This window comes from Colias philodice, chromosome 13 (genome assembly GCF_061535455.1).
Source record: "Colias philodice isolate Cphi_HAF_F1 chromosome 13, ilColPhil1 Martin Lab GWU primary, whole genome shotgun sequence".
NCBI classification, from domain to species: Eukaryota; Metazoa; Arthropoda; class Insecta; order Lepidoptera; family Pieridae; genus Colias; species Colias philodice.
The window spans coordinates 7,321,901-7,346,710 of NC_143098.1; the positions used below are offsets into that span (position 1 = coordinate 7,321,901).

The 24,810-nt window shown below is 32.4% G+C and overlaps 3 protein-coding genes across 7 annotated transcripts; 1 reads left to right on the forward strand and 2 right to left on the reverse strand.

Annotated features, from left to right (window-relative positions):
• Positions 1 to 757: 757 nt before the first annotated feature.
• RfC3 (replication factor C subunit RfC3) lies at positions 758 to 6,046 on the forward strand. 2 transcript variants are annotated; one of them, XM_089702507.1, is made up of 8 exons: positions 758 to 921; positions 1,023 to 1,087; positions 1,342 to 1,469; positions 1,632 to 1,794; positions 4,124 to 4,283; positions 5,075 to 5,289; positions 5,532 to 5,609; positions 5,832 to 6,046. In XM_089702507.1, the coding sequence occupies exons 1-8, from the start codon at positions 887 to 889 to the stop codon at positions 5,990 to 5,992; spliced, it is 1,005 nt and encodes a 334-aa protein (XP_089558633.1). In that variant the 5' UTR covers positions 758 to 886; the 3' UTR covers positions 5,993 to 6,046. The 2 variants fall into 2 exon arrangements, with proteins under 2 accessions (XP_089558633.1, XP_089558634.1); XM_089702508.1 differs by lacking the exons at positions 758 to 921; positions 1,023 to 1,087; positions 1,342 to 1,469; ... (2 more) ...; positions 5,532 to 5,609; positions 5,832 to 6,046 and adding exons at positions 1,934 to 2,297; positions 2,681 to 2,860; positions 3,079 to 3,312; positions 3,541 to 3,736 and having other exon boundaries at positions 4,124 to 4,287.
• Positions 6,047 to 6,184: 138 nt separating this feature from the next.
• LOC149483462 (juvenile hormone esterase-like) lies at positions 6,185 to 9,841 on the reverse strand. The gene is made up of 4 exons (XM_089702913.1): positions 9,545 to 9,841; positions 8,941 to 9,218; positions 6,720 to 7,772; positions 6,185 to 6,389 (listed from the first exon to the last, which is right to left on the reverse strand). The coding sequence occupies exons 1-4, from the start codon at positions 9,734 to 9,736 to the stop codon at positions 6,185 to 6,187; spliced, it is 1,728 nt and encodes a 575-aa protein (XP_089559039.1). The 5' UTR covers positions 9,737 to 9,841.
• Positions 9,842 to 10,230: 389 nt separating this feature from the next.
• LOC149483463 (carboxypeptidase D-like) lies at positions 10,231 to 23,458 on the reverse strand. Of its 4 annotated transcripts, XM_089702511.1 has the most exons (12): positions 23,261 to 23,458; positions 18,879 to 18,975; positions 17,497 to 17,658; positions 17,135 to 17,268; positions 16,240 to 16,376; positions 15,536 to 15,723; positions 14,032 to 14,223; positions 13,589 to 13,707; positions 13,217 to 13,393; positions 12,608 to 12,700; positions 12,003 to 12,134; positions 11,121 to 11,262 (listed from the first exon to the last, which is right to left on the reverse strand). In XM_089702511.1, the coding sequence occupies exons 2-11, from the start codon at positions 18,973 to 18,975 to the stop codon at positions 12,027 to 12,029; spliced, it is 1,407 nt and encodes a 468-aa protein (XP_089558637.1). In that variant the 5' UTR covers positions 23,261 to 23,458; the 3' UTR covers positions 11,121 to 11,262; positions 12,003 to 12,026. The 4 variants fall into 4 exon arrangements, with proteins under 4 accessions (XP_089558636.1, XP_089558635.1, XP_089558638.1 ...); XM_089702510.1 differs by lacking the exon at positions 12,003 to 12,134 and having other exon boundaries at positions 10,231 to 11,262; positions 14,032 to 14,208; positions 23,261 to 23,456; XM_089702509.1 differs by lacking the exon at positions 12,003 to 12,134 and having other exon boundaries at positions 10,231 to 11,262; positions 23,261 to 23,456.
• Between the last annotated feature and the right edge of the window lie 1,352 nt (positions 23,459 to 24,810).

Consider the following 24,810-nt stretch of genomic DNA (forward strand, 5'->3'; position numbering starts at 1 on the left):
AATGTCACGAGTATGGCGTAACGCAAAAATGTCACGCGTACGGCGTAACGCAAAAATGTTACACTAAATTTTTGTCCAACCCCGATAAAGAAGTTTCACTTCAAAAAAACCATTCATTGCATTACAAAATTTCATTATGTATATTTGTGAAAGACTAAACCCTTTCTCTCCGAGCCATATTATCTGTCTTCTTCCTTAGGGCACTTTAGATATACCTATTGGTATACATAGCGGCCACAGCGGCAATTTTTTTGAGCTGTTCCGAACCTGCGTACATATATTATGTCATAAATAAGGTGTCTGAGTTACTATACTAATATTATAAAGAGGAAAAGTTTGTAAATGTATTGTTTTCACGCATAAACCTCTTATCCGATTTTGATGAAATTTGGCACAGACAATCTTTAGACCATGAGAAAGAACATAGGCTACCTTTTATTACGAAATATGTACCACGGGCGAAACCGGGGCGGACCGCTAGTGAGTAATAATTGCACTACGGGTACGACAGTAACCATTCGCAGTAATCCCCTCCACATTTAACTCAGGTCTCAGCGATACAATTAAGTGCCGCCTATAAATTATAATATACCTCAATATTAAAATATAATTTCACAGTATAATTTTTTGTCTAAGTTTTTTGTTATTAATTTTTTACTTCCATGAATGGCACCAACATGTAATTAATACGTGAATGTCAATCACATGTCAATCACTGGCACATGTAACGTCAAAATTCAAACTGTATTATTGTCAATGTCAAACTTCAAAAATATACGCGCGTTGTCGAAAAAAATAAATTTCGCCGAATATTAAAAGCACATTTAAAGTAATAAGTAATAACTAATAACGAATACTATTAGAAAATTAGACAAAATCGCTGAAAATGACTGTAGGTCAAACTTCACCAAATTTGCCGTGGTACGTAGTTTAACCTTTCAAACACCGAATTTAATATTTTTATTTTCATTGTAAATTTTCAGTTTTATTTTAAATTTCATTTATAATTACTTTATTTCCAGGGTTGAAAAGTATCGCCCATCAAAATTAGAAGACTTAGTATCTCACGATGATATAATTAAAACAAGTAAGAATATGGTCCCCTATTAGTTTGTAATAATAACTAATATATATGTATGTTATTGAGAAATATCTACCTGTAAGGACATTTCTCCATCTGCAAAGTTTTGTACCTTAATGTACATATCACATATACGCATAAATATAGCTAATTATAATAATAAGCTATATACAATACAGAACAGAAGCAAAATGAGTCAAAGGTTACATATTTACTTTATGTATATAATTTTATGTTTATTTAATTTTCTAATATTTCAGTTAATCAGTTTATGCAACAGAATCAATTACCACACTTGTTATTTTATGGACCTCCAGGCACTGGTAAAACATCAACAATTCTTGCATGTGCTAAACAGATGTACACACCACAACAGTTCAATTCCATGGTAAGTTTTGAAAATGTAGCAAATTAAGTATGTTCTATTACCATCCTGTAGCTATTTCTTTCATATACTTACCTACTGTGGCAAACTATACCAATGCAGAGCAGTTTTTTTATATAATAATAGTTTTAAATAGATTATGAAATAATTTATTTAATTTTTAAGGTTTTGGAATTAAATGCTTCAGATGATAGAGGTATTGGCATAGTAAGAGGACAAATCTTGAGTTTTGCATCTACAAGAACTATATTTAAAGCAGGTCCAAAACTTATAATTCTGGATGAAGCTGATGCTATGACTAATGATGCACAGAATGCATTAAGAAGAAGTGAGTACATAGCATTTCATAATTTGATTACACTGCCATATAACAGAAAAAAATAATATTGTTATGAGAATTTTTATCTATTATCTTTTAACATATTTGTTGTGTAAGTATATAATTTATTAGTAGTTATTACTTATTGCATAATTTGCACAATTTACATAAATAATGGTTTCACTTTTTACTTAAAAAAATGAAAATGAAATTAAAAAATTTAATATTTAATACATCCATAATATAAGCAAGGTTCTATTGTATGATTTGTATTGTGTTCTCACAATACACTGTTGCCATGGAAACACAAAGGCACAACATTGCATATTAATCATATAATGAACTGTTAAATATCTATATTTAAAATGTAATCCACAAATCAAAGGAGTGAGTGTATTATTCTTTAAGTATTATTTTAAAACATTAATGTGAACATGTCTGAAACAATTGAGGATGAAGATGAAGGAAGAACAATAAAGATCACGGTTCTGGGTGAACCCTCAACTGGTAAAGTAAGTGCATACTTCATTCTAAATAATAAAATATACATAATCTTAGTTATGGTAAGTATTGGTTTTATAATTCAATTTATAATAGATCTTTAATGAATTGTAAAGGTTAGTTCTGTAGTGGTCTGGAATCTGTTACAGGTATTTTACGTACACATAGCCCTTAAAAAAGTATCATAAAAATATAAATTTATAAAGAATAGAAAAAATTCGTACACGAGGCGGGACTCGAACCCGCATCCTTTCGCGCCATTCCGGGGCGGATGCCTGACTAATTCATTATTTATAAAGCATTTAAATGCCATAAAACCAAACATATAAATTTCATCATAAAAATATTCAAGTAAGTATTTATTTAATATTGAAGATATAAATTTATCTTACAGACAAGTCTGTGTAACAGATACTTAGGAGGGTCTGGAACAGCTCCAACCAGCACTCATGGAGCAGAAGTGACTGCAGGTCAATGCTTGGGCCTCAGACCAGCAGTGCCTCTACAACTATATGATGTTGCCGGAAATTCACTAGCTACCTCAATGCTTACTAATTATTTGTATGCATCGGATGTTAGTTACATCTTAAATCTAGGTTCAATAACAGATAATGTAGTTTAAAAGCTAGTTTTGAAGAGTATTTTTTGTCTATTTCTTGTTATTTTAAATATCTTTACTGGTGTAATTCATATTGTTCCTTGTTTACAAGTAGTTGATTTTGGAAAATATTATTTTAGGTAATTGTTTAATAACACTGCACAGATTCTTCATAACATCTAATATATTTTCAGATTATTATATTTGTCTATGATTTAGCAAACTTACAAAGTTTTGAGAGATTAGATGAATGGATAAGTAAAGTTCAGGAAATCTATAAACATGAGACTAAGAAGCCTCGTATGGCTCTTTTTGGCAATAAGTCTGATTTGGAACACCAGAGAGCAGTGAGATTATCATGTGTACAAAAGTTTGCTACCAAACATGGCTTGGAGAGCTTTAAAGGTTCTGCTAGAACTGGAGAATTGGTAAATGAACATTAAATATAATTTATTGTTCTGTATATTTATAATTTAAGTATCATAAGTATGCAATTTTTATAAATAAAATTTTGTTTTATCAAGAATTTCTGTCATAAAACTTGCTTATGTGTCTAAATATCTTAATACACACATATTTTTTTGTTTTAATAGGTAGTTACTTGTTATAAAATTTTTGTTTGTTTGTATTATATTATATCCTACATTTTTTTTCAGGTTAACATGGCATTCACAAGTTTAGTAGCGCGTGTGTTGGGTTCTAAGGTTTCTTCAATTTTAGCTCCTGATGAAAAACCATCAGTCACTCCAATTCAAATTAGTCAGGTCCCTCAAAAAGAAGAAATAGCTTTACCTCTAATAATGAGCAGAAAGTCCTTGAGGAAAGTTCAAAGAAAAGAATCGTCATCTGTTTGTGAATTACAATAATAAATAAATGTTTAATAATAGTAACTGGTTTTATTATCACTACATAGTATAAAACAAAGTCGCTTTCTCTGTCCCTATTTCCCTATGTCCCTATGTATGCTTAAATCTTTAAAACTACGCCACGGATTTTGATGCGGTTTTTTTTAATAGATAGAGTGATTCAAGAGGAAGGTTTTGGTATATAATTTATTATGTTTTAGACAAAGCGAGCGAAGCCGCGGGCGGAAAGCTAGTAACTAAATAACCTAGCTTATTAAATTTTTCCTTTTTTTTATGGGTATATGAATGCTTTTCTAATAAAATAATATTTTATCTATATAATTTGTAAATGTATATCTTTGAAATTAAAATAGTAGTACTTTTTTATTCACAGTTATCGAAAAATATACAGAGAATGTGAGATTTTGTATAATTTGTAATTATTTGGGCAAGATCATTCCGGCTCTGCAATCGAGATGTACTCGTTTCCGTTTTGCACCTCTTCAGCAGAATCAAATAGTCCCCCGATTACAAGAAATCATACAAAAAGAAAAGTAAGTTTCTCTTGATATATATGACTTGATGAATTTGAATAAGGATTTCCCATTGAGGTATTATTATAGAGAGGACACCACGAACATAATCTGTGCGACAAGCGCGGCGGCGAGGGGGGGGGAGTGAGTCATACACGTAGATATTGTGCCTCTTAATACTTATAAATTAAAACCAATCAATGTAATATAATAAATATTGTTTATCTTATTAAAAAAAATATGAATAAACTTATCAATTAAAATTTAAAACCAATCAATGTAACAAATAAATATTGGTTTGAGACGATTGACTCTAACTCGTGTTAGAAAGAGTGTAGTAGTGATGCCCTCTCTAGTACGTAGTACATAGTAACTCAATGGGATTTCCCAGTAATGTTAGACCACCTTGTTCAGAGAATTATACCCCAAACCAGTCGCAATCTATGCCTATATTCTTTGTAAAATTTAGAAAAATCCCATCCCATCTTTTTCTCGCATGGACGTCATACCCGTAGTTAGATTGCTATTTCAGATTTTGTTTTTGTAATGTGTTCCCTAATGTTATTAAACTCTTATATTTCATTACATTAAGGGCCGATTTTTCAATGCTTGGATAAAACTTATCCGTCGAATAATGTATAAAACTACCATTTTAAAAACGTATTCTAATTGCCCGTATTTGACAGTTTACGTGACATTTTAATATTATCGTGTAATACCTTATTGGACGGATAAGTTTTATCCAAGCATTGAAAAATCGGCCCTAAGTTATTGCTACCCATTCCATTCATAAACCATATCTTTAATTTCAGTGTAAAAATAACGGACGATGGAATCAAAGCGTTATTGACTCTATCCGGTGGGGACATGCGTAAAGTGTTGAACACACTGCAGAGCACGTGGCTCGCGTACCGTGACGTCACAGAGGACAACGTGTACACCTGTGTGGGGCATCCGCTGCGTTCCGATATTAACAACATTCTCAATTGGCTGCTTAATGAAAATGATTTCGCTGCTTCGTTTAAACGTATCCTTTGATAATTTTAATTAAAAAAAGTACTTACATATTTTTTTTTTGGATTGTGTATTTTGTATTTGACTGTTTGTGATTCAATGATTAATCCTTCAGTTGTGATGTCGACTATTCTTTTTTGCAATAGCTACCCATTAAACGGCAATTGGTTGAGAAATAAAAAAGAAACAAAGATAATTAATTATAGTTTGTTTCGGTTTGCTGAAAAACATTGTGTCCTTAAACATTTTTACCAGATATTCAAGATTTGAAAATAGCTAAGGGTTTGGCGCTGGGTGATATATTGACAGAGATTCACACGATTATTCAAAGATGTAAGTATCATAGAATATGCATTATTTTAAATTCGTATAGTTGTATAAAAATATTTTTTTTGTTTATAAAACAATAGAATTAAATGACATATAAATTTGCATGCTGATAAATGGCGGCTGAACATGCTGTAATACTAAATTAATTATATACCACGTTTAATTGCAAATAAATAATTTATTTATTTACTTATTTCATTAAAAAATTGAACATTTTTTTTTCAGTGAAATTACCCCCCGAAGTGTTGATATCATTGCTTATAAAGATGGCAGATTCGGAAGCTCGTCTCGCGAGTGGTTGTAGCGAGCGGATAGAATTAGCCTCTCTTATAGCCGCTTTTCAAGAAGCAAGAGAGAAAGTTAACATTGGTGAACTTAGTGCGTAAGATAGTGTGTTAAAATTAAATTTATTGTGAAACAAATAAATTAATTAAAAATTATTTTTGGGTTTCTTTTTTATCTTAAATCAATGTACCAAACAGATAAATTTAGATCAATTCTATGATTTGAAAAATTCTCAAAAGTATTTAAATATGTATTTGTTTAATGGAAAAAGTTAAACAAGTAGGTATAGTATTTTAGGGCATCATATTTATTTCCAAAACACCTCCATTTTTAACATAATCTTTGTATTCACTATACACATCATCCCAAAATTTCATACCTTTCGCTCTTTTAGCCGTGTGACATTGTAATACTTCAATTACGTCATTTAATCGAACATAATTTCTGTTTTTACCATATTCCGGCCAAATCATGCCATAGTCCGGAGGGGTCGGATTCCTATTTAAAAAAGATAACATTTAACTTTATAAAAAGTTTATAAATGAAAATAAATAACGTCCAACAAAATTAAAATCCTTGCGTCTACGTGCTTTTATTTTCACTACATATAATTAATATGTATATTAATTTATAGTAATAGTGGGTGAGCTATTTTAGATCACTTTGTTAAAATGAAGAAAAATATTAATCTGGAAAAAAAGAAGTTATGACAATAACTGTTAATCAGTTAAAGAAATACTTATCCTTTGTTTCATTATTTTTTCGTAATCCAAAGCCAACATTGATCAACTATCACAAACTAATAGAAGATGATATTTATGATCTTACCCAAATTTGATAAAGTTACTGAATAAATCTTGCATTACACGCCACATTCGTTTCGTTCTCTTGTCCATAATACCGTCGTCAAAATAACGCTTAGTACATTCAGTTAAATAGATGTATCCCAACTCATCTGCATGTGCTACTCCTGAGGCATGTATACCATAATTACATTTTGCCCAATTCAATTGACCATCAAATGCAAATTCATAAAGAAATAATTCCTTACTATCATTTCGAGCCTTATGCTTTTTGACCCAATAATCAATAGAATAAATATACTGTATATCTGTAATGTATTCGATTAAACATTGTAGTTGAGATAAGGAAGAATCATTGCCGGTCCGCTTGGTTTTTTCAAAATAAAATTCCAATATAGAGTCTGCCAGTTTCTTTGCTTTTGGAGAACCACGTGGATATTCTATATCTGACGGTATAAGAGATTCGGGGTTCTGTATCAGTTTGAAAAGTTCTTTATAATTGTTCTTTATGTGCGGTAACATATAAAGTCCCTCGTTTGTGTTGAATCCTGTAATAACTCTCACATTTTGTGGTAATCCTTCGTTCAATACTTTCATCGGATCGACGTTTATTATTGCTTCTGTAGAGTTTATTTCAACACATGGAGCAAGCGTTGAGTATGTTCTTAAAATATTATGGTCGCCATACTTCATACGTGAGTAAGCATCAACTATGTCAAAGGCGTCGGTTTCTTTTAGTTTGCGTACTAAATCCCTTGAATTATTTGCTTTTATATTTAGCTCCTGTGCTAATAGACATGCAATATACTTAGGGTACTTGGAAAATAATCTGCGCCCTAGTGTTGTACCACTTAAAAGTATTACTTGGTGAAAAAGCCCTGTTGATTTTTTTGAAAACATTAATAAATGTACTAACGAAGCTCCGGAGCTGTTACCAATTAATGTTATCTGTTTATTGTTCCCACCAAAATTAATAATGTTTCGCTTTACCCATTGTAACGAAAGTAGGATATCTTTAACTGCAGCATTTCCTGCAGCTTCGTTAATGTCAAGTGATAAAAATCCAAATGCATGTAATCTAAAAACTAAAATTGCGTTAATTGCATAATAAATAAATAAAGAGTGAGGTACCTTCCAGAGAAAGAGTTTCAAAGAGAAATAGAAAGATGAGAAAGAAAAAAAAATTGGGTTTAGCTCGACTCGATTCGTATGCGAAATCACAGTTATTTTGAAATGCTACACACTTAAATTTTATTTATAATAGGTTTTATGCTAATTGTTCTGAATATCGCTTCAATAAAATGGTTTTTCACCAATTAAATTATGTTTGTATATAAATGATAATATGATCATTATGAGTGCATAATCATAATATTGTGTTTACTTATAGTGTACAGTACCTACAAACATCAATTGATAAGGTTTGGCTCAGAGTAAAGGTTGGTTCACACTTTGCGAGTGCAGGTGATTAGTGCGAGTGCAGGTGTGTAGTGCGAGTAGTGTCCAATTCAACTGCGAGTGCAGGTGATTAGTGCGAGTGCAGGTCAATGGTGCAATTCGCGACGCTACACACTACGCTAAACACTAAACACTAAACACTCCTGTCCAGACGTGTTTAGGCAGGCACACTGCGAGTGAGGGGGAAGGGAGGGCGCGCGGGACGTGGCTACTCGCAGTCCACTCGCAAAAAAATAGAACACGCTTCTATTCACTTTACTACACAGCCTACTAAACACTTGCACTAAACAGTCGCTGTCCACACGTAGTTACTAAACACCTGCACTCGCTGGTTCACACTTTGATTAGTGCGAGTGCAGGTGATTAGTGCAGGTGTTTAGTAACTACGTGTGGACAGCGACTGTTTAGTGCAAGTGTTTAGTAGGCTGTGTAGTAAAGTGAATAGAAGCGTGTTCTAATTTTTTGCGAGTGGACTGCGAGTAGCCACGTCCCGCGCGCCCTCCCTTCCCCCTCACTCGCAGTGTGCCTACCTAAACACGTCTGGACACGAGTGTTTAGTGTTTAGTGTTTAGCGTAGTGTGTAGCGTCGCGAATTGCACCATTGACCTGCACTCCCACTAATCACCTGCACTCGCAGTTGAATTGGACACTACTCGCACTACACACCTGCACTCGCACTAATCACCTGCACTCACACTAATCAAAGTGTGAACCAGCCTTTAGAGATGCATTTTAGTCTTTAATTATTATTCATTCTGAATACTATAGACGCATTTTATCAAACTCACCTGAAATTCATTGATACGTAAATAATGTCTTTTTGTAATAAAAAGTGTGGCCCATACATGTAGTCAATATTTCCCGATAGTATAGAATATGCACCCCCGTGGATATTCACTAGAGTCGGCATTAATTTATTTGTTGTGTTAGCTGGTACATAAATATTTATGAATAAACAGTCTTCGTTCATTTGTGACCTGTTATACACCATATATATTTGTGGACAAACTGGTCCTTCACGAGTGGCATCGAGTACATCTGCCCAAGGTTTCTTCGGGATTGGTGGCTGTACAAAACGATTATGGGTTAGGATTTTGCTAGGAGATTTTATTGTAAGTAGAACCATACTAGATTAATTTTATTCGTTTTCTGAATGAGACTAATATTATACAACTTATATTAGGGGCTATCAGGAGCCCTTAACAAGGGAAACCACTTTAACAAAGTTGCTTGTCATGTCGGAAGAAATATAATTATTGTCATATCGATATGGTCTTATTCGATTTTTTTTATATAATATGTAATAAATCAATCACATTATCCCTGGCATAATATTAAATACAAGTGACAGGGAAATGAACAACAATTTTTAAAGATAAAGAGAAAACTTACGGCAAATCTTTTTTCTCCTGTAGGACTTTCAGCGTAGGGTATGCCTTGAAACGAATAGAAGTGAAATCCATTGTACTGTTTTACAGTTCCTTTAACTAGTCCACTGCTGGTTTGCACGACGTACGAATTATTTAAATAAAATGTTGTTACCGAATTGAGTATTGTAAACAAAAACGAAATAGGTAGAAGCATTATTTATTTGAGCCTATATGTATTGTTCGCCCTGTCACGTGTTAAGCACCGATATTAGAAAAACTTTCGCATGTTTTTACGATTTTTTTCTTTAAAGAACTTCATTTACTCGTACATTAACTAGTTTGAGCAAACAGCGAAAATAAATTAAATTAAAAAAGTTAGTCGTTTGACGTATTGCTGATAGATAACAATTATGATAATAATTATTATTAGTATAAAGTTAGTATACTTGTAATAAAACAAGAGGATAGGTATGTGTAGTAACTTAGGTGTGAAAGTGAAAATTATAAGGATACCTAGTATAGCATAGTTAGATGATGTCATCAAGAATGGTTTTACTGTGTAACAAGGCTTTAATAATAACTATAGGAGACCAGACACTCGTAAATGTCAGTTACTAACTTTTACAACTTTTGAAAAATGAGGGTTGTTTGTTAAATGGTCATTAATATCTAAATATATTATATAGGTAGGCAAGTAAAAAACTTCAATATATGTGTGGTAGTATTTATTAACTTATCACTTTCGATAATACTGTACATAATGGATAGTACCTAAATTAATTCTATAACTCCGGTTTTACCGGTTGAGCCGAGTTCAGATAACAACATGATGTTTCAGTGGTCCCTGAAGCGAAGACGCAGTTTTACATAGATACAATGTATAACAATAGGAATATGAAGTAATAAGTACGCTTTATACTACGCATTTAAAACAAGCACTTAAGTACAATATGTATAATAGTATTTTTTAATAAATATTAAAAATAACTTATATTGAGTTTATTATGTAATATATATATGTATTTATTATGTAATATATTTTAGGTACACAACTATACTACCAATAAATATTTTACTAATAAAACCTGAAACTAGATGATTGTAGAATTTTGAATTACAAATCACAATTATACGGACCAGTCTAGCTAAATTATTTTAGTTTGAGAACTCAGAGTTAAATAATAATCTGAAAGACATTGGTTTCAACATATTTATCTAAGTACTTTTTTTGTTGTTTATGAATCAGCGTAACGTAACTTGATGAGCTACAAATTTTTAAAACTGATTTTGGTCAGATCAAACTTGTTCCAATTTCTAGTAATTTATTTCAGTCACTTAAATAAGAATCTTCATAATTTTAAAAGACTTAATGAAACAGGTTTAAAATGGGTCCGGTAAATAAAAAAAGCTTACTCTACACTTTTAATTTTTAAACATTGTTGAGTCTAGCAATTAGTAAATAAATTTTAGAATATTCAAGATTTGATAAACATCTACCCTATAGAGATCCTAACTGACATTTTAACTTATATCTAATCGGTAGGTGTAGTAGGTAGCATATTTTGAGAATATCTTTCATACCGATAAAATTAAATTTTAAATTCAAACTTATCCAAAAATACTAGAGACGAAACTATTGATAGAGTTTGTGAAAGTTGAAAAAAGTCCAGGAGAGGGCGCGGGTGCGGGAGGCGGGCGGGGAGGCCCCGCCGGCCGGTAGTATGGTCCACCGTCTATACGCTGCAATCACAAACGTAAAGTATAAGATAATTATGTAAATGTAATTTATAAAACATTCAAAGAAATAGAAAAAAGTGACTAATAAAAACATCTAGATCAATTTGGTTTAAGCTTGACAAATAGGTAAGTAGAACTGCTCGATTTAAATGTACTTCTAATATGGTAGAAATCGGCAGAGCGGTTTAGCTTATATCACAAATATCTAATATTACCTCTAATAGCATTATATTATCTGTGCTAATACTCTACATATGTAACTCAGAAACCGAACATAAAAATATTTATAATAAAGCAATTTTAATTAAAAATGATGTCTACGAATTAGTTAAAAAGCTTTTTGAGTATAATTACAACACGTTAGACTCTCGAGCATCCAAATTTATGAAAAGATGTAAATAGGATAAAAATGAGATTGACTAGTATTAGGTACTATATCGACGCACATAATACCAATATGTTAGAAAATGATCCAAAAAATAAGCAGAAAATCGTTTTTGAAGCCAAGCGTAATGCCTCTATTAGATAGGAATGCAATAAATGGGGAAGCGACGCGATGCAGATGGTGTGATTTTGAAAATTATGTGAAAATATAGAAATGTATATTTGTGGCATTAGCATGCAATGAGTGCTAATTAATAAAGACTAATGCGATTTTTCTAAATCGTATGATGATTATCATGATGAATTAATTGGCATGATTCAAAAAATTAACCTAAAAATGATTTTAATCAAAGTCATACAATCTCGATCGAGGTTGAAAGTATTTATTCTTGAGGAAAAGAGATGGGCTCTTGTTTCTTGGAAGGTGTAGCTTTCATATTTGGTCTTCGAGTCTGCTTCTGTTTGGCCATCGCCCCAGATGGCGGGAACCCCTAAAGTGCAACATAAAGCTAATCCACACCAAAATATTATATACAACATTTTACACCTGAATCAAATACCTACATCCTCATGCAATTTTTGTACATTAGAATATTATTTATTTATTTCGAGCTGACTAATTCACGTCAGTGTTTTGCTATTTCAAGAGATTTTTTTATTAATGATGCACAAATTTGGAGCCATTTTTAACTTAATCAAGTTTAATGAAAATACCAAATACCTATCTAGCTAATAAAATGTTGTTAATCAAACAAATATTACTATTACCGTATTTGACATACCTACATATTTACTTCCCATTTCCATTTGATAAATTTTAGGCTCTCAAAAAATATTTGGTAAACATTGAGCGTTTGTAAATTTAGAAATTATAATCCCAATAGATTGTTAATATTGTTCTATTTAAATATTTACACAGCTTAAACTATTTTATGTACATTGTAGTTAAATATTTTATACGTACTTTGGCAGAATGCAATGTAATGTTTAATAGCGTCGGGTGGCTATCGATTACAAAGAATTCTACTTCTTGCGGCAGATAACCTTCCGCGGAGACCTGTAAAGTAACGGTAATATCGTTAATGAATGCTAAAATATGAGTTCATTTAGAAAATACCGCTTGATAACGGATATGTTAAAGTGATTTTTGACTCGAGCATCACATAATTTTTGAAGTGAAAACTTCTTTAGCGGCGTTGGGTATGAAATCTTAAACTCGCGTCAGGACACGTGGCCTGATCGAAAAAGCGTAAGACGGTTTTTTTTAGGCCTTTATATTCCATGCGTAAGACGGATACCATTCCAAAATATCAAACATGCTGAACGTTTAATAATTAGTTTTCACTTCTGCCGGCACTCCCGGAGACCGGAGTGCAACCCGTCTTTTTTTTTCTTCGCTTTTCATTTGGCAATTCACTTATTGAAATCTCAAAATAATCTTTCCTACTTTCGTCCGTTCATTACTTATCTGTAATAACATTTATCTGGATGTTTACAATTACACAAAAACAAGCAGTAAATATGACACGTTACCTAATACCTATACAGATAGATTATACAATAGATTATTTACCTCGAGCCGGTACCGTCCAGGCAGCAGAATGCGCCAGAACTCCCCGTACTTAGTAGTGTGGTACGTCACATCGCGTTCCTTCACGCGGATGGCGGCGCGCTCCACCGGGTTGCCGTTGTCGTCCATCACGAAACCGTGAGCCCCGCGGTGGGCTTCCGCCAGATATTTAATCAGTGACTGGTTGAAAAAAAATATCATTAAGTCAGTTTGATGAATCATGAAAGAAACCTTAGGATTGATTAACGATATAAGTACGTAACCTATTAAACGCTAGAAGAAGCTTTTATAATTGTTATTAGCACGTTTTCTTTATAATAATTATTGTCGAAGAACGTGTATAAATAGACTTTCCGTGGATTTCTATCGTCTTACCTGCTTATTATCTTGCCAGTATTTAGCGAGCTCGTGTGCGGGAGGATACTTGCAACATGAGATTTCTAACGTAATTTCCATACAGCCGTGCCATAAGTAGTTATAATCTTGCATGCCCCCTGAAAAGAAATGTAAAAAGTTTTAGAATCAACACCGAATTCCTCATTAATCAGTATTGGCCGCAAAGGTGCGTTTTGACTTTTGCCTCTACATTCCACCTATCAACGATATTTCTTGTATGTCAATGTGCATAATTTGGAAACATATATAAATGCAATAACGATGCCGGATGCGTTATACTTATAATCAATCTTATAATACATACTTTCGTTAAGTTGTAACAGTTTCGGTAATATCAAATAGTTAAATGTAGGTATAGGCTGTGGTATAGGCAACATACCTATTATTCAGGTTTTAAATTTATTGTAGAGTCCATAACATACCAGTTAGTGGGTACCAAGCTGCTCCGTTAGTGATACCCTTCTCGAACCTTGGAGACCCGCTCTTGCAGGACACACCACGAGACATCTTGGCGTGATTGTTCGAGTAGACCAGCGCCAGGTGACGGAACACGTCGTCGTCTGGCGCGATGGAAGGCGAGTGCGCGTAGCTTTGGAAGACTGCATTTAGGGGATATGCAGAAGAAATTTGGACGTTAATAGTATTCCTTTAGGATGTTTTACATAATATAAAGGTCGATACATAGGTTCTTGCAGACTTTTGTTTCTGAAATCTGAGGTAATCCTTGATGTCAAATATCAGTTTGTAAATATAATACCTATGTATGATTATGAACCATCTGTATTGATACAATGGATAGGATATTAAGGTGTATAATGAATATTATGTTCGAGTATTAAAAAAATGTGATGATCCTACGTCTCATTCTCTCTTGTCTTTTCTTTTAAAATACTTTAAATTTTGCGTATTTTTATGGGCCATTAAGATTTTGATGAAATGATATTTCTACTGTATCTGTATCAAAAACATTAAAATTTGTTATCATAAATTGATGAAGTAACTAGATATTATTAAATATTACGGTTGTAACATTTTTTATAACAAATAAGTACCAAAGAAAGCCAAATATTACATAAAGCAATCACAATGACAAGACGAAAATACATTGATAGATGCAAGCTTCTCTATAATGATTATTAAGTTATAACATCTGCAAAATATGTATAATGTATATCCCTAAATTAGCTTTTTAGGATGTAGAGTTTTATACAAAGGTAAGTACCAAATCACTGCGGACAAAAATCCTACGTAAGCTAGATTATTTGTTACTTATATTATGTAGGTATATAATTCCTTGCTAACTATAGAAACTTACCCTGTTGGTATCATAAATAATCATTCTAAAAATTCATCCAGGAATGCAACTCAGACATAAAAAATTAAAAACATCGAAAGCATCATCATAACGACATATTATTATTCCTTTATTTTTCATACTTTACCTGAACACAGTATCGAAGACCTGCATATTCCTAAGAGGCAGCATGGAAAACAAGGAGCTTCAGATCCATAACAATAAAAGTATAAAACTACTTGCTCCTATTCTAAGCTGTTATCTAACACCTACTATAACATGACAAATTATTATTATTGGTTTTTTTACAAACCACAATCCATTCTTAAGGTGGTAGATATTAGCGATACGTAGGTACTCTTTAAAAATGTAAGAAAATAACAAGATCATTTGCCGGTGCCACTTGTCATACCTATTAGAGAGTAGAATCGTCGGTAGTTATCTTTCCTATAGCTTTAATAGTTATTAATCATGTTTTATAAGATTTATAATTTATAACTATGTACAATAAAAGTTAACACATGATGGTCACATCAATTTAAAAAGCTTATAACAGTTGCAAACTCTGTATTTATACAATAAAGAGAGTATATGTTCGGGCATTAATATTGATACACTTATATTATACTTACTAGAACTAGGTGTATTATCAAATGGATATGAAGCTACGAGTGCTCCTCCATGCAAAGATCCAGAAAGTACGAACTGGATCTTGCTGATCCATTCCTTCACAGCCTCTGTCTCTGGTTGGGGCTGTTTCGTGTTCGCTTTGAAGAAGTCCGGGAAATTGCGATTCAGGTCATACCGACGAGCATTATGTCTGAAATTAATTTCCATGAAATTATTTTGACTTTGTTTATTGCGTTGATTGACTTATCATTCTACGTAATTAACATTATACCAGTCACCACGATAAACTATCTCCTAATAGGTTAAATGCTAATAACGTGTAAATCTAGCATTCAATAAGGTCGGATGCGTCGAGACTCGAGATAATATGTACCTACTAGTTACTCGGATGTCGAAATTTTTGAATAAAAAAATATACAAACTTATTTGTTCATTGTTTAAAAACAATCAAGGAGCAATTGTATAAGTTTCGTATATACATATTATGACCACTTATGACTATAGGACTAAAAATAGATATAATGTTCTATGCCTATGTGATAGTATTATTATAGTCACGCTCTAAATATTGGATTTAAATAAAATTGTTGAACAACGTAAAATAATGTAAGATAGCGTCATTGTTAAATTGATGTTACAATCTGTATTTTATTGTCGCCTTCACAAAAGAATACAGATGATATAAAATACTTAATTGTGAATTTACCTGCCGTGAATTGTGTCACATTGTCCTTCAGACGATATTGAGTAACCGTCCGGGTTCATGGATGGCATTAGGTGGATTCGTGTATTGTCTAATAACCATTTGATATACGAATCATTTTCATATGACGTGACCAAGTACTGAAAAATGTAGATTATATATATCAATTAATTAGTTCATCAAAATTTATCAAACTTACCAACACTGTTTGATCGTAGTAGGTACTTATGTTGTACGGTTTACGTAGGTATTACTTCGATAGTGGACTGTAATGGGACTGTATATAGGTCGTGCTAAATACTGCTAATAATAATACGATATGGGACAACTGGGAACACTTTAAATGCTGCTAATAATTGTATATGATTTACGCGGATTCGAGAGAATAGAATGAGCACTTGTGCGCTGCTATGGATGATTTAGTTTGAATTCTAATATTATCTGGTTTCTGACTCTAATATTGTAGCCATAATACAATGTGTAAGTATTTAGTTATAATATAGTGTTAATCTGCCTGAGCTTAGTGCTGCTCTATGCATGACTAAGCTTAATGAAAGCATAATTTATGTTAATACTGTTGTGCTATCTAATAAATGTTTCTGGAGCACGATTTCACAGTATATTTCCTTATTAATTAAAATCGAAAGTCAATGTAGGTAAATGATACTTCTAAATGCATGTACCTACAATTTTTTTAGATACTTTGTAAGAGATGGATGCTCCTCGATTCGCTCCAGCAACGTTAAAGGAAATAAGTGATAACTAGAATCTAGATGTCGTAATTTTAAACGTAACTCAGAGTAATTAGTTAGATGTTTCTATGGGGGTACATACATAATAGACTGAGATAGAAATCGAAGCTATTACTACAATGTTTACATAATAGGTAAGTAATTACCTGAATAAGATGAAGGAGCAGTTCTCTCCCTACAGCCTCGTTGCCATGAATATTCGCTACATACTTGACGTCAGGTTTGCCGATCATGTGTTCATACGGTGATGCTGATACCACCATCACCCACAGATCGCGACCTAAGTTATTATAAAAATTATTTAATATGGTTTTTATGTATAGAAAAAAATTTTTGCGTTTGTAATTGATTAACTCTGACACTCCGTCATCCGTATCTGGTTTCAAAAACTACATAATATGTATAAGTACTTATACATAAGCTGCAAAATAGAACTTCATTCAAGAAGATTAGATAACGATGACGATGTAATTGTGTATATGTAATTAATACTTATTAGATTAATTACCTTGTACAGATTTTCCAATAGAATAGAGCGCAGTCAGAGCGGGGTAGCTAGCGGAAACTGCGCGCAGATATCTCGTCATCTGATCATGGTCATGATACTGAAATTCCAATTCCGGTCCTCCTTCCCGTGATTCTAATTCACTTCGGTTTGTCGCATCTTCTCCTGATAACAAAATACATATCACACGGTGCTATTAAGTTAACTATCAAACACGATTTTTTTTTATTAATTTCGCTCTTAGATTTTCGCTGAACGTTGTCACTTTCTCTACGTTGTTTTATTAAAATAAATAATGTATTATATATTTTAATATGATCTCTATCATATTTGAATATGATAGAGCATTATTAATACCAATAACCGATAATGGTATTAATAATGCTCTATCATATTAAAATATGATAGAGCTTTATTAATACCATTAAAAGGTCTGCTTCTGAATCAAGATTTATTTGACTATATATTATACTAGATTTCCGCCCGCGGCTTCGCCCGCGTTTTCAAAGGAAAACCCGCATAGTTCCCGTTCCCGTGGGATTTCCGGGATAAAACCTATCCTATGTGTTAATCCAAGTTACCCTCTATATGTGTGCTAAATTTCATTGTAATCGGTTCAGTAGTTTTTACGTGAAAGAGTAACAAACATCCATACATCCATACATCCATACATCCATACATTTATACATCCATAAATCCTTACAAACTTTCGCCTTTATAATAGTACATATAACTATTAATATTAATGATACTGGTCACGTTAGTTTGCGTACCAGCTTTAGTAAAGTTTACCGTTATTGTTGCCCTACTTTTTCAAAAGCTACACAATTATACAATTTAGTAAGTTACACTTTTGTATTTTTTTGAAGTGAAACTCCTTTAGGCGCGTTGAGAGTAAAATTTTAAGGTCGCATCATTGCAATACCGTCACGTCATCGAGTAAGGCGACGATTTTGGTAAGATTTGAGTCTAGCCAAAGAATTTTCACTTCTTACATGTGTGCTCTGCACACACACTCATTTTTTCATTATTATGAATATATTTGTATGTGTTAAGAGTAACATAAATATGTAAATTTCTGATAAGTGTATTTATTCAAAGCATGAATTTAATAAAATTAATTATATTTACTTGGTAATATCGAATAGGAATATTAATCCTCATTCCAAAAATAACCACTAAAAAGTCAACATTAACCTAAGTAGTATCTTAAAATGTATTTTTCTTTAGTTGGTATAACTATTATGTCTCTTAAACGGCTTTATATATATTCTATGAATTATATTAGATAATTTATAATTTTGACTTTGAACCCTACTATTGGGCGAACTACCACTTACAAGTACCTAAGTATATTATGGTATATTATAACCTGAACAACTTACCGGACAAATAGCTTGTATCCGGAGATTGTTGGGCCCATGTTGCTCCAACTAGCGTCAACAGAAGAACGACTCGAACAGCATCCCTTTTCCATCCCATCTGAAAGTATTTTTTTATAATTATCTATACAAAGGACATTGCCAGTGTTCGGACCAAGTGCTGCCCAGGAATGAGTGTAATTGCAATGGGATCCTAGCATTAATATACATAAAGAAAAAATATTAAAAAAAATATCCCCCCCTGGAAAACATATAAAAAAATCACGAATGTGTACCATATGTCGATGGCCCGTGGAGGTGGTAAACGGCAGATTGAAACGGGATTTCAAGTTATTTCGCCAGGAATACTGCAACATATCCTTGCCTCACTTTTTTTCCGATCTTAAAATCGCCGCTGAGCTCACTAATGCATTTCATGTGGATTTATTAGATAATCCTCATTGCCGTGATTTCATCAATATAGTTAGAGAGGGGATGGACTCTAATAATGATTTGGCTGATTACGTCTATTCCAAAAGGCTAAACCGAAACAGAGTCGCTTTTGATAACATGTTGTTCAGAACAATGTATTTCCAGTTCTCACCGCTGAGGAATTGACTTTATTCTCAGTTGGTACATACCAAATAAAACTCGCTCCGAGTTACTATAGCGAGCATATACGAAATGTAGAAACATTTGTTATCCAACAATATAACGGAGATTTAAGCGATCTATCAACATTTAATATGCCGTCTGAAAATGTCCACCTCTTCAGATTTAACTTACGAAGTAGACATACATCGTCTAAAGTCTACCATTCCTATATATTAGTCGATTCCAGCAATACCGGACTGGCAGCCATAAGGAACTATTGTTGCACATGTTTTACGGGTCGGAGGACTATCGGCTGTTGTGCGCACACCATGTGCTTAGTATGGTTTTTAGGGTGGGCTAGGCACCAGGACGTGATAAGGTGCCCTGCTTTATTCTTAGATAGAATTATTATCGATGACGACGACGATGATGATTAGTATAATTATTGTATTCTGTACCAATATGCAGTATTTTATATTTTGTATCGTATTCTGTACCTGTTACACATAAAAAATGTGTATTTATTACATGTTTTTCTTAAAATCATTTTTTTTTAAATAAATAATTCAAAACAAAACATTTTTTTTCTCTTGACTCCTGGGATAGATTTTGATGCGCTTTGGTTTACATGTTAGTATTGGCCTGAGGAACAAAATGTACCATGTCTTCATTCTGGGCAGCACTTGGTCCACCTCCCATACAAAAACTGTCAATGTCCTTTGAAGCTTTTCAGAGGACTGAGGATGATGAACACAAAGGATGAACAGAATAAGAGATTTTTGGCGATATAAGTATATGATAGTTTAAAATAATATCTAATTAATGATTCTCAGCTGATGATCTTTAATTGGTGTTTAATATATATATACCTAGTCAATATAATTGTGTAGGTATACAGGTTTATAATATTATTTTCTCGTAATACAAAGGGGTTATGTTTGGTTGAATTGGCTAGCAATTACTTAAGTTAGAAGTTTTGCCTAACATAGCAATTTAAAACCCAGACTTATGTTTCAAACTAGAATAAGGTCCCGAGGGTACAGTAATACATTATGGCAATAATATAAATTATAATATTTATAAAGGCGATACTCATAAATATTACCCTATTTTTATACTATGCTCTAAAAAACCTATATGCTAGTTATATTTTTGTTGTATAAAATTGCTCTTTTATATTAAAATGTTCGCGGCAACAGTAGGTATAAAAATGCATGTTTAAGGTAAACAAAAACGTACATTTTATCTCACTCAACGAGTTTCGGATGTTATTACAAGTCTGTGGGAAAGATTCGACCGGTCTAATCGGGTCTAATCGAAGGTCACTAGGTTAGTGGACTAATATAGAAGTGCATCATCCAGATTGGAATAACCTAACTACCGAACAGGCATACAATAATTATTGGTATGCATACGCGCTTAAACATATTTAGGTAATCTATACTAATATTATAAAGCTGAAGAGTTTGTTTGTTTGTTTGTTTGAACGCACTAATTTTGGGAACTACTGGTGCGATTTGAAAAATTCTTTCGGTGTTAGATAGCACATTTATCGAGGAAGGTTATAGGCTATATTTCATCACGCTACGGGAAACAGGAGTGGAGCCACGGGGGTGAAACCGCGCGGAGCAGCTAGTTACTTATATGAGCCGTGGCCCGTGACCCGTCGGAATTTCAGAATAAAGTTAAGAATAAATGTAATAAAATTAGTTAGACATAGACTTCAATTCATTTTATCTGTAAGCATTACTAGAATAAGTAGCGTACCTATTTGGGAACTGGGAAATTATAACGGATATTTTTTTTCGTTTTGAAAAATCGATAGTAGGACAAGCAATTACCAATTCGATAAAGTGAATAAGATAAACTATACCTAGGTAGGTATTTATCTACTATTTAAGAGTTATTTTTACTGTTGATTTGTCTATTTAAAAAATGAAAGTGATGATAACCTTTCTATTTACTATTTAATAACGGTATAATTTATAACGTTTAATAGACAACCGTGCATTTACTTGTACATATTTGTAACAAAAAGATTTTTTTTTCTATAATTCTTGTTTTATATTCTATTAGTAATGATAAAGTTTTTAGACTCGGTTCCGAACTAATTGAATTTAGGTCAAGTTAAATATGGATTGGACTTTAAAAAGATCTTAAGTGCTCCCTATATTATAGATCAAAACACAGATGATATAATTAGTACAAGTGATCAAACCAGTAAAAGACGACTCTACATAACACATATAAGTACTTATTTATTGAGACTCTTGATTTTCACATCGTGACTATCAACAAACAATGCAGCACACTTTTTGCTCAGTGAAAGTTTTTAACAAATCTGATTTGAATTGCTAAGCAATGCCTCCACACGTGATATACCAAACGATTCATTATTTTAAATAGAACTAAGTACATATGTATTACTTTGAATATAAAAAGTACTACCCACATTGAAAAACAGTCTTGAAATGAAATGACTTTTTTAAGAATAAATATATAATATAAAATTATTGATTATTTTGTCTATCTACAGTTTGTGCGTTAAATAACAAATACGGTAAGAACAATAAAACCACAATAAGGTCCAAGAAAATGTTACCAAAATATTCGGATTAAAGCATTTTGGCTTTATGGCCAAATCATAGAAATAATAGAGGTATTTAGATACTTGTACTTAAATGATTTTTTATTTAAAAACACGTACATAGTACAACAATCATGGTCTATATGATGTAAATTGGCTGTGATTCTGGGTGATATTCAGGTATCCATATAAAGTACTAACATTTCGCCCGCGGCCTCGCCCGCTTTTTCAAAGAAAACCCCGCATAGTTCCCGTTCCCGTGGGATTTCCGGGATAAAACCTATCCTATGTGTTAGTCCAAGTTACCCTCTATATTATGTGTGCTAAATTTCATTAAAGTCGGTTCAGAAGTATTTGCGTGCAAGAGAAACAAACAAACACATACACATACATCCACCCTCACAAACTTTCGCATTTATAATATTAGTAGGATAGGATTTATGTAAAATATAATTATGTAGTAGGTATATCAGTTGACTTAGCATTCAGGATACAAGCCTAAGTTTAGTTTGGGGCTTAGCAACCGTGTGTGTGAAATTAGTCCGGAATATATTTTTATTTAATTATATAGTTACTTTTTTCTAATTGCATACGAAGCCATATATGACAGAAAAAATACAACAAACACTGCATACGAGTCCATATATGGCGCCGTTTCATATTTTCTATAATATAAGTAAATAATTTTTTTTCTCAATTTGATCTCATAATGTAAGGTCTAATAAACACTTTTTTGCAAAAAAATAATTTTTATTTCATCTCCTTAATAATTCATGCAATAAGGGGTTAAATTTGAAAAAATGTAATAGATAAATACTTTAATTATTTACTTATATTAAAATATTTACTGTTAAAAGATAAAATATTACAGAAAATATTATTTTTTTTACTATGAAATGAAACTAAAGAACTCATAATAATTTAGCAGTTAAGTGAGCATACCAATTATTTATACATCATAAATCAGATGCATTAGTTCAGGTTCAAAATAAATAAGATAAGCACATAATATTATCATAACTACCTACCTAGATTTAAAATTAAATTGAAATGTCGATAAATATGGTACCTAATACCTATTTACTCGACATACCTATATGTATTTACTATATTGAATCTTTAACATGTTATATTTATAGTTCACAACTAATTGATTGATATAAAGTTTAAAAAAATGCAGTTAGTTTATCTAAACTTTTAACAAAATGATAACAAATATTTTTACCTTTGGTCCCGCACTAATGTTTCAATTTTGAACGCACTAAGTTTTTTGTCCTCATTTGTTAAAGACACGTATTTTACCAACGCGCGATTGGAATGTGGTCGCGTAAGTATCGCCCGGAAGGAAAACTGGGACAGACAGGTCCTTGTGACCGAGCGAACGAAGCTCTACTGCCAGCTGAGATCGCTGGTTCTAACCACGGGTACCGCATCATCTGCGTCGACGTACAACTGCCACATGATCGTAAAGCACTTTCTCTCTAGCATCACCCCTGAAATTGTACTTAATACCACGGAATAAGGTTTATTTCATTAATTTTTAATTAAATAAGCCTCATTCCGTGACCGTTTCATACTGAAATAGATGATTTTCTTCTCTAGGGTCCATGCTATAAAATTGACATTGCAGAGTTATATAGACCTATAAATAAACTCTAGCAGTGACGTATATGTGAATTCGCGCCTTTCCTCTTATTAGTACTTTTCCCGCGGGTAGAGTTTCTTCAACACCTAGCCGATACTTAATATGTATTAAATTTCTAATGAAATTCAATGATCAACTTCCACGTTTTTTATGATTTAAATCAAGGTACCTAGATACTATAATTTTATTAGGTACCTAGTAGGTACGTATATTCTTAAAGCTTTAGATATATTTTAATCATAAAAGTACCTATTGTTTGTAATAAAGCATATTATATGATTACAATTTAGCTTAAGCTGTTATTCATTGTTAAACATACAAGATATATATACCGACATTTTCCTTTTTAACAGGCTTTCTCCAGAAAGTAAAAGCTATTGTTTACCAAGACTGACCGATACGACTAACTCTGTCTTTGCCTGCGCTCATTATACCACGGCAGGTTAAGCATTTTCATGAAAGAAGAGACAAGATTTCTGTGATAGGAGACCATATAGAATAAAGCAAATCCTTGTACTGCACTGCAGGTACCTGAATTTTTCGTTGTTATAATATAGGTACCTAGAATACCTATAATATAACGCAACGCATATTTCATATTACATAATTGCACGCCTCATAAGCGAAGCGTTGAGGTGGGTACTACTGTCACTTCGCGCAAAACATCTGATTTTTCAAACTTAAAATGTCTTTATGTATCATACATTGCACTTGTAAGATAATACATACACACACATATTAAGAAAAAACACTATTTTTAACGTTCATGATATTTTTGATGTCATTTTTGTTATTTAAACTAGTTAAAAAACAGTTTAAAAAAGTTCTGTCTTGGACGTCCGTGTGTCTGTATGTGCGGATCCTTTTTCTTGTTAACACGATAGCGACCGAAATACTTTACTAATCGAGTCTTTTTTTTTCTCTTACGCTTGAGTATGCTCAGGAATAGAACCCTTTCATTTTTCAGGGTCTGATTCGATGTGGTTTAATTGTTATTAAATAAACAAAAATAATAATTAATAAATATTTATTAAAAAAAAATTATGAGGCGTGCACTTTTGGATTTTCCAAATTATTATTTAAAATATTGCGATGAATCATGGATACAACAAAACAAAACCTAAAAATAT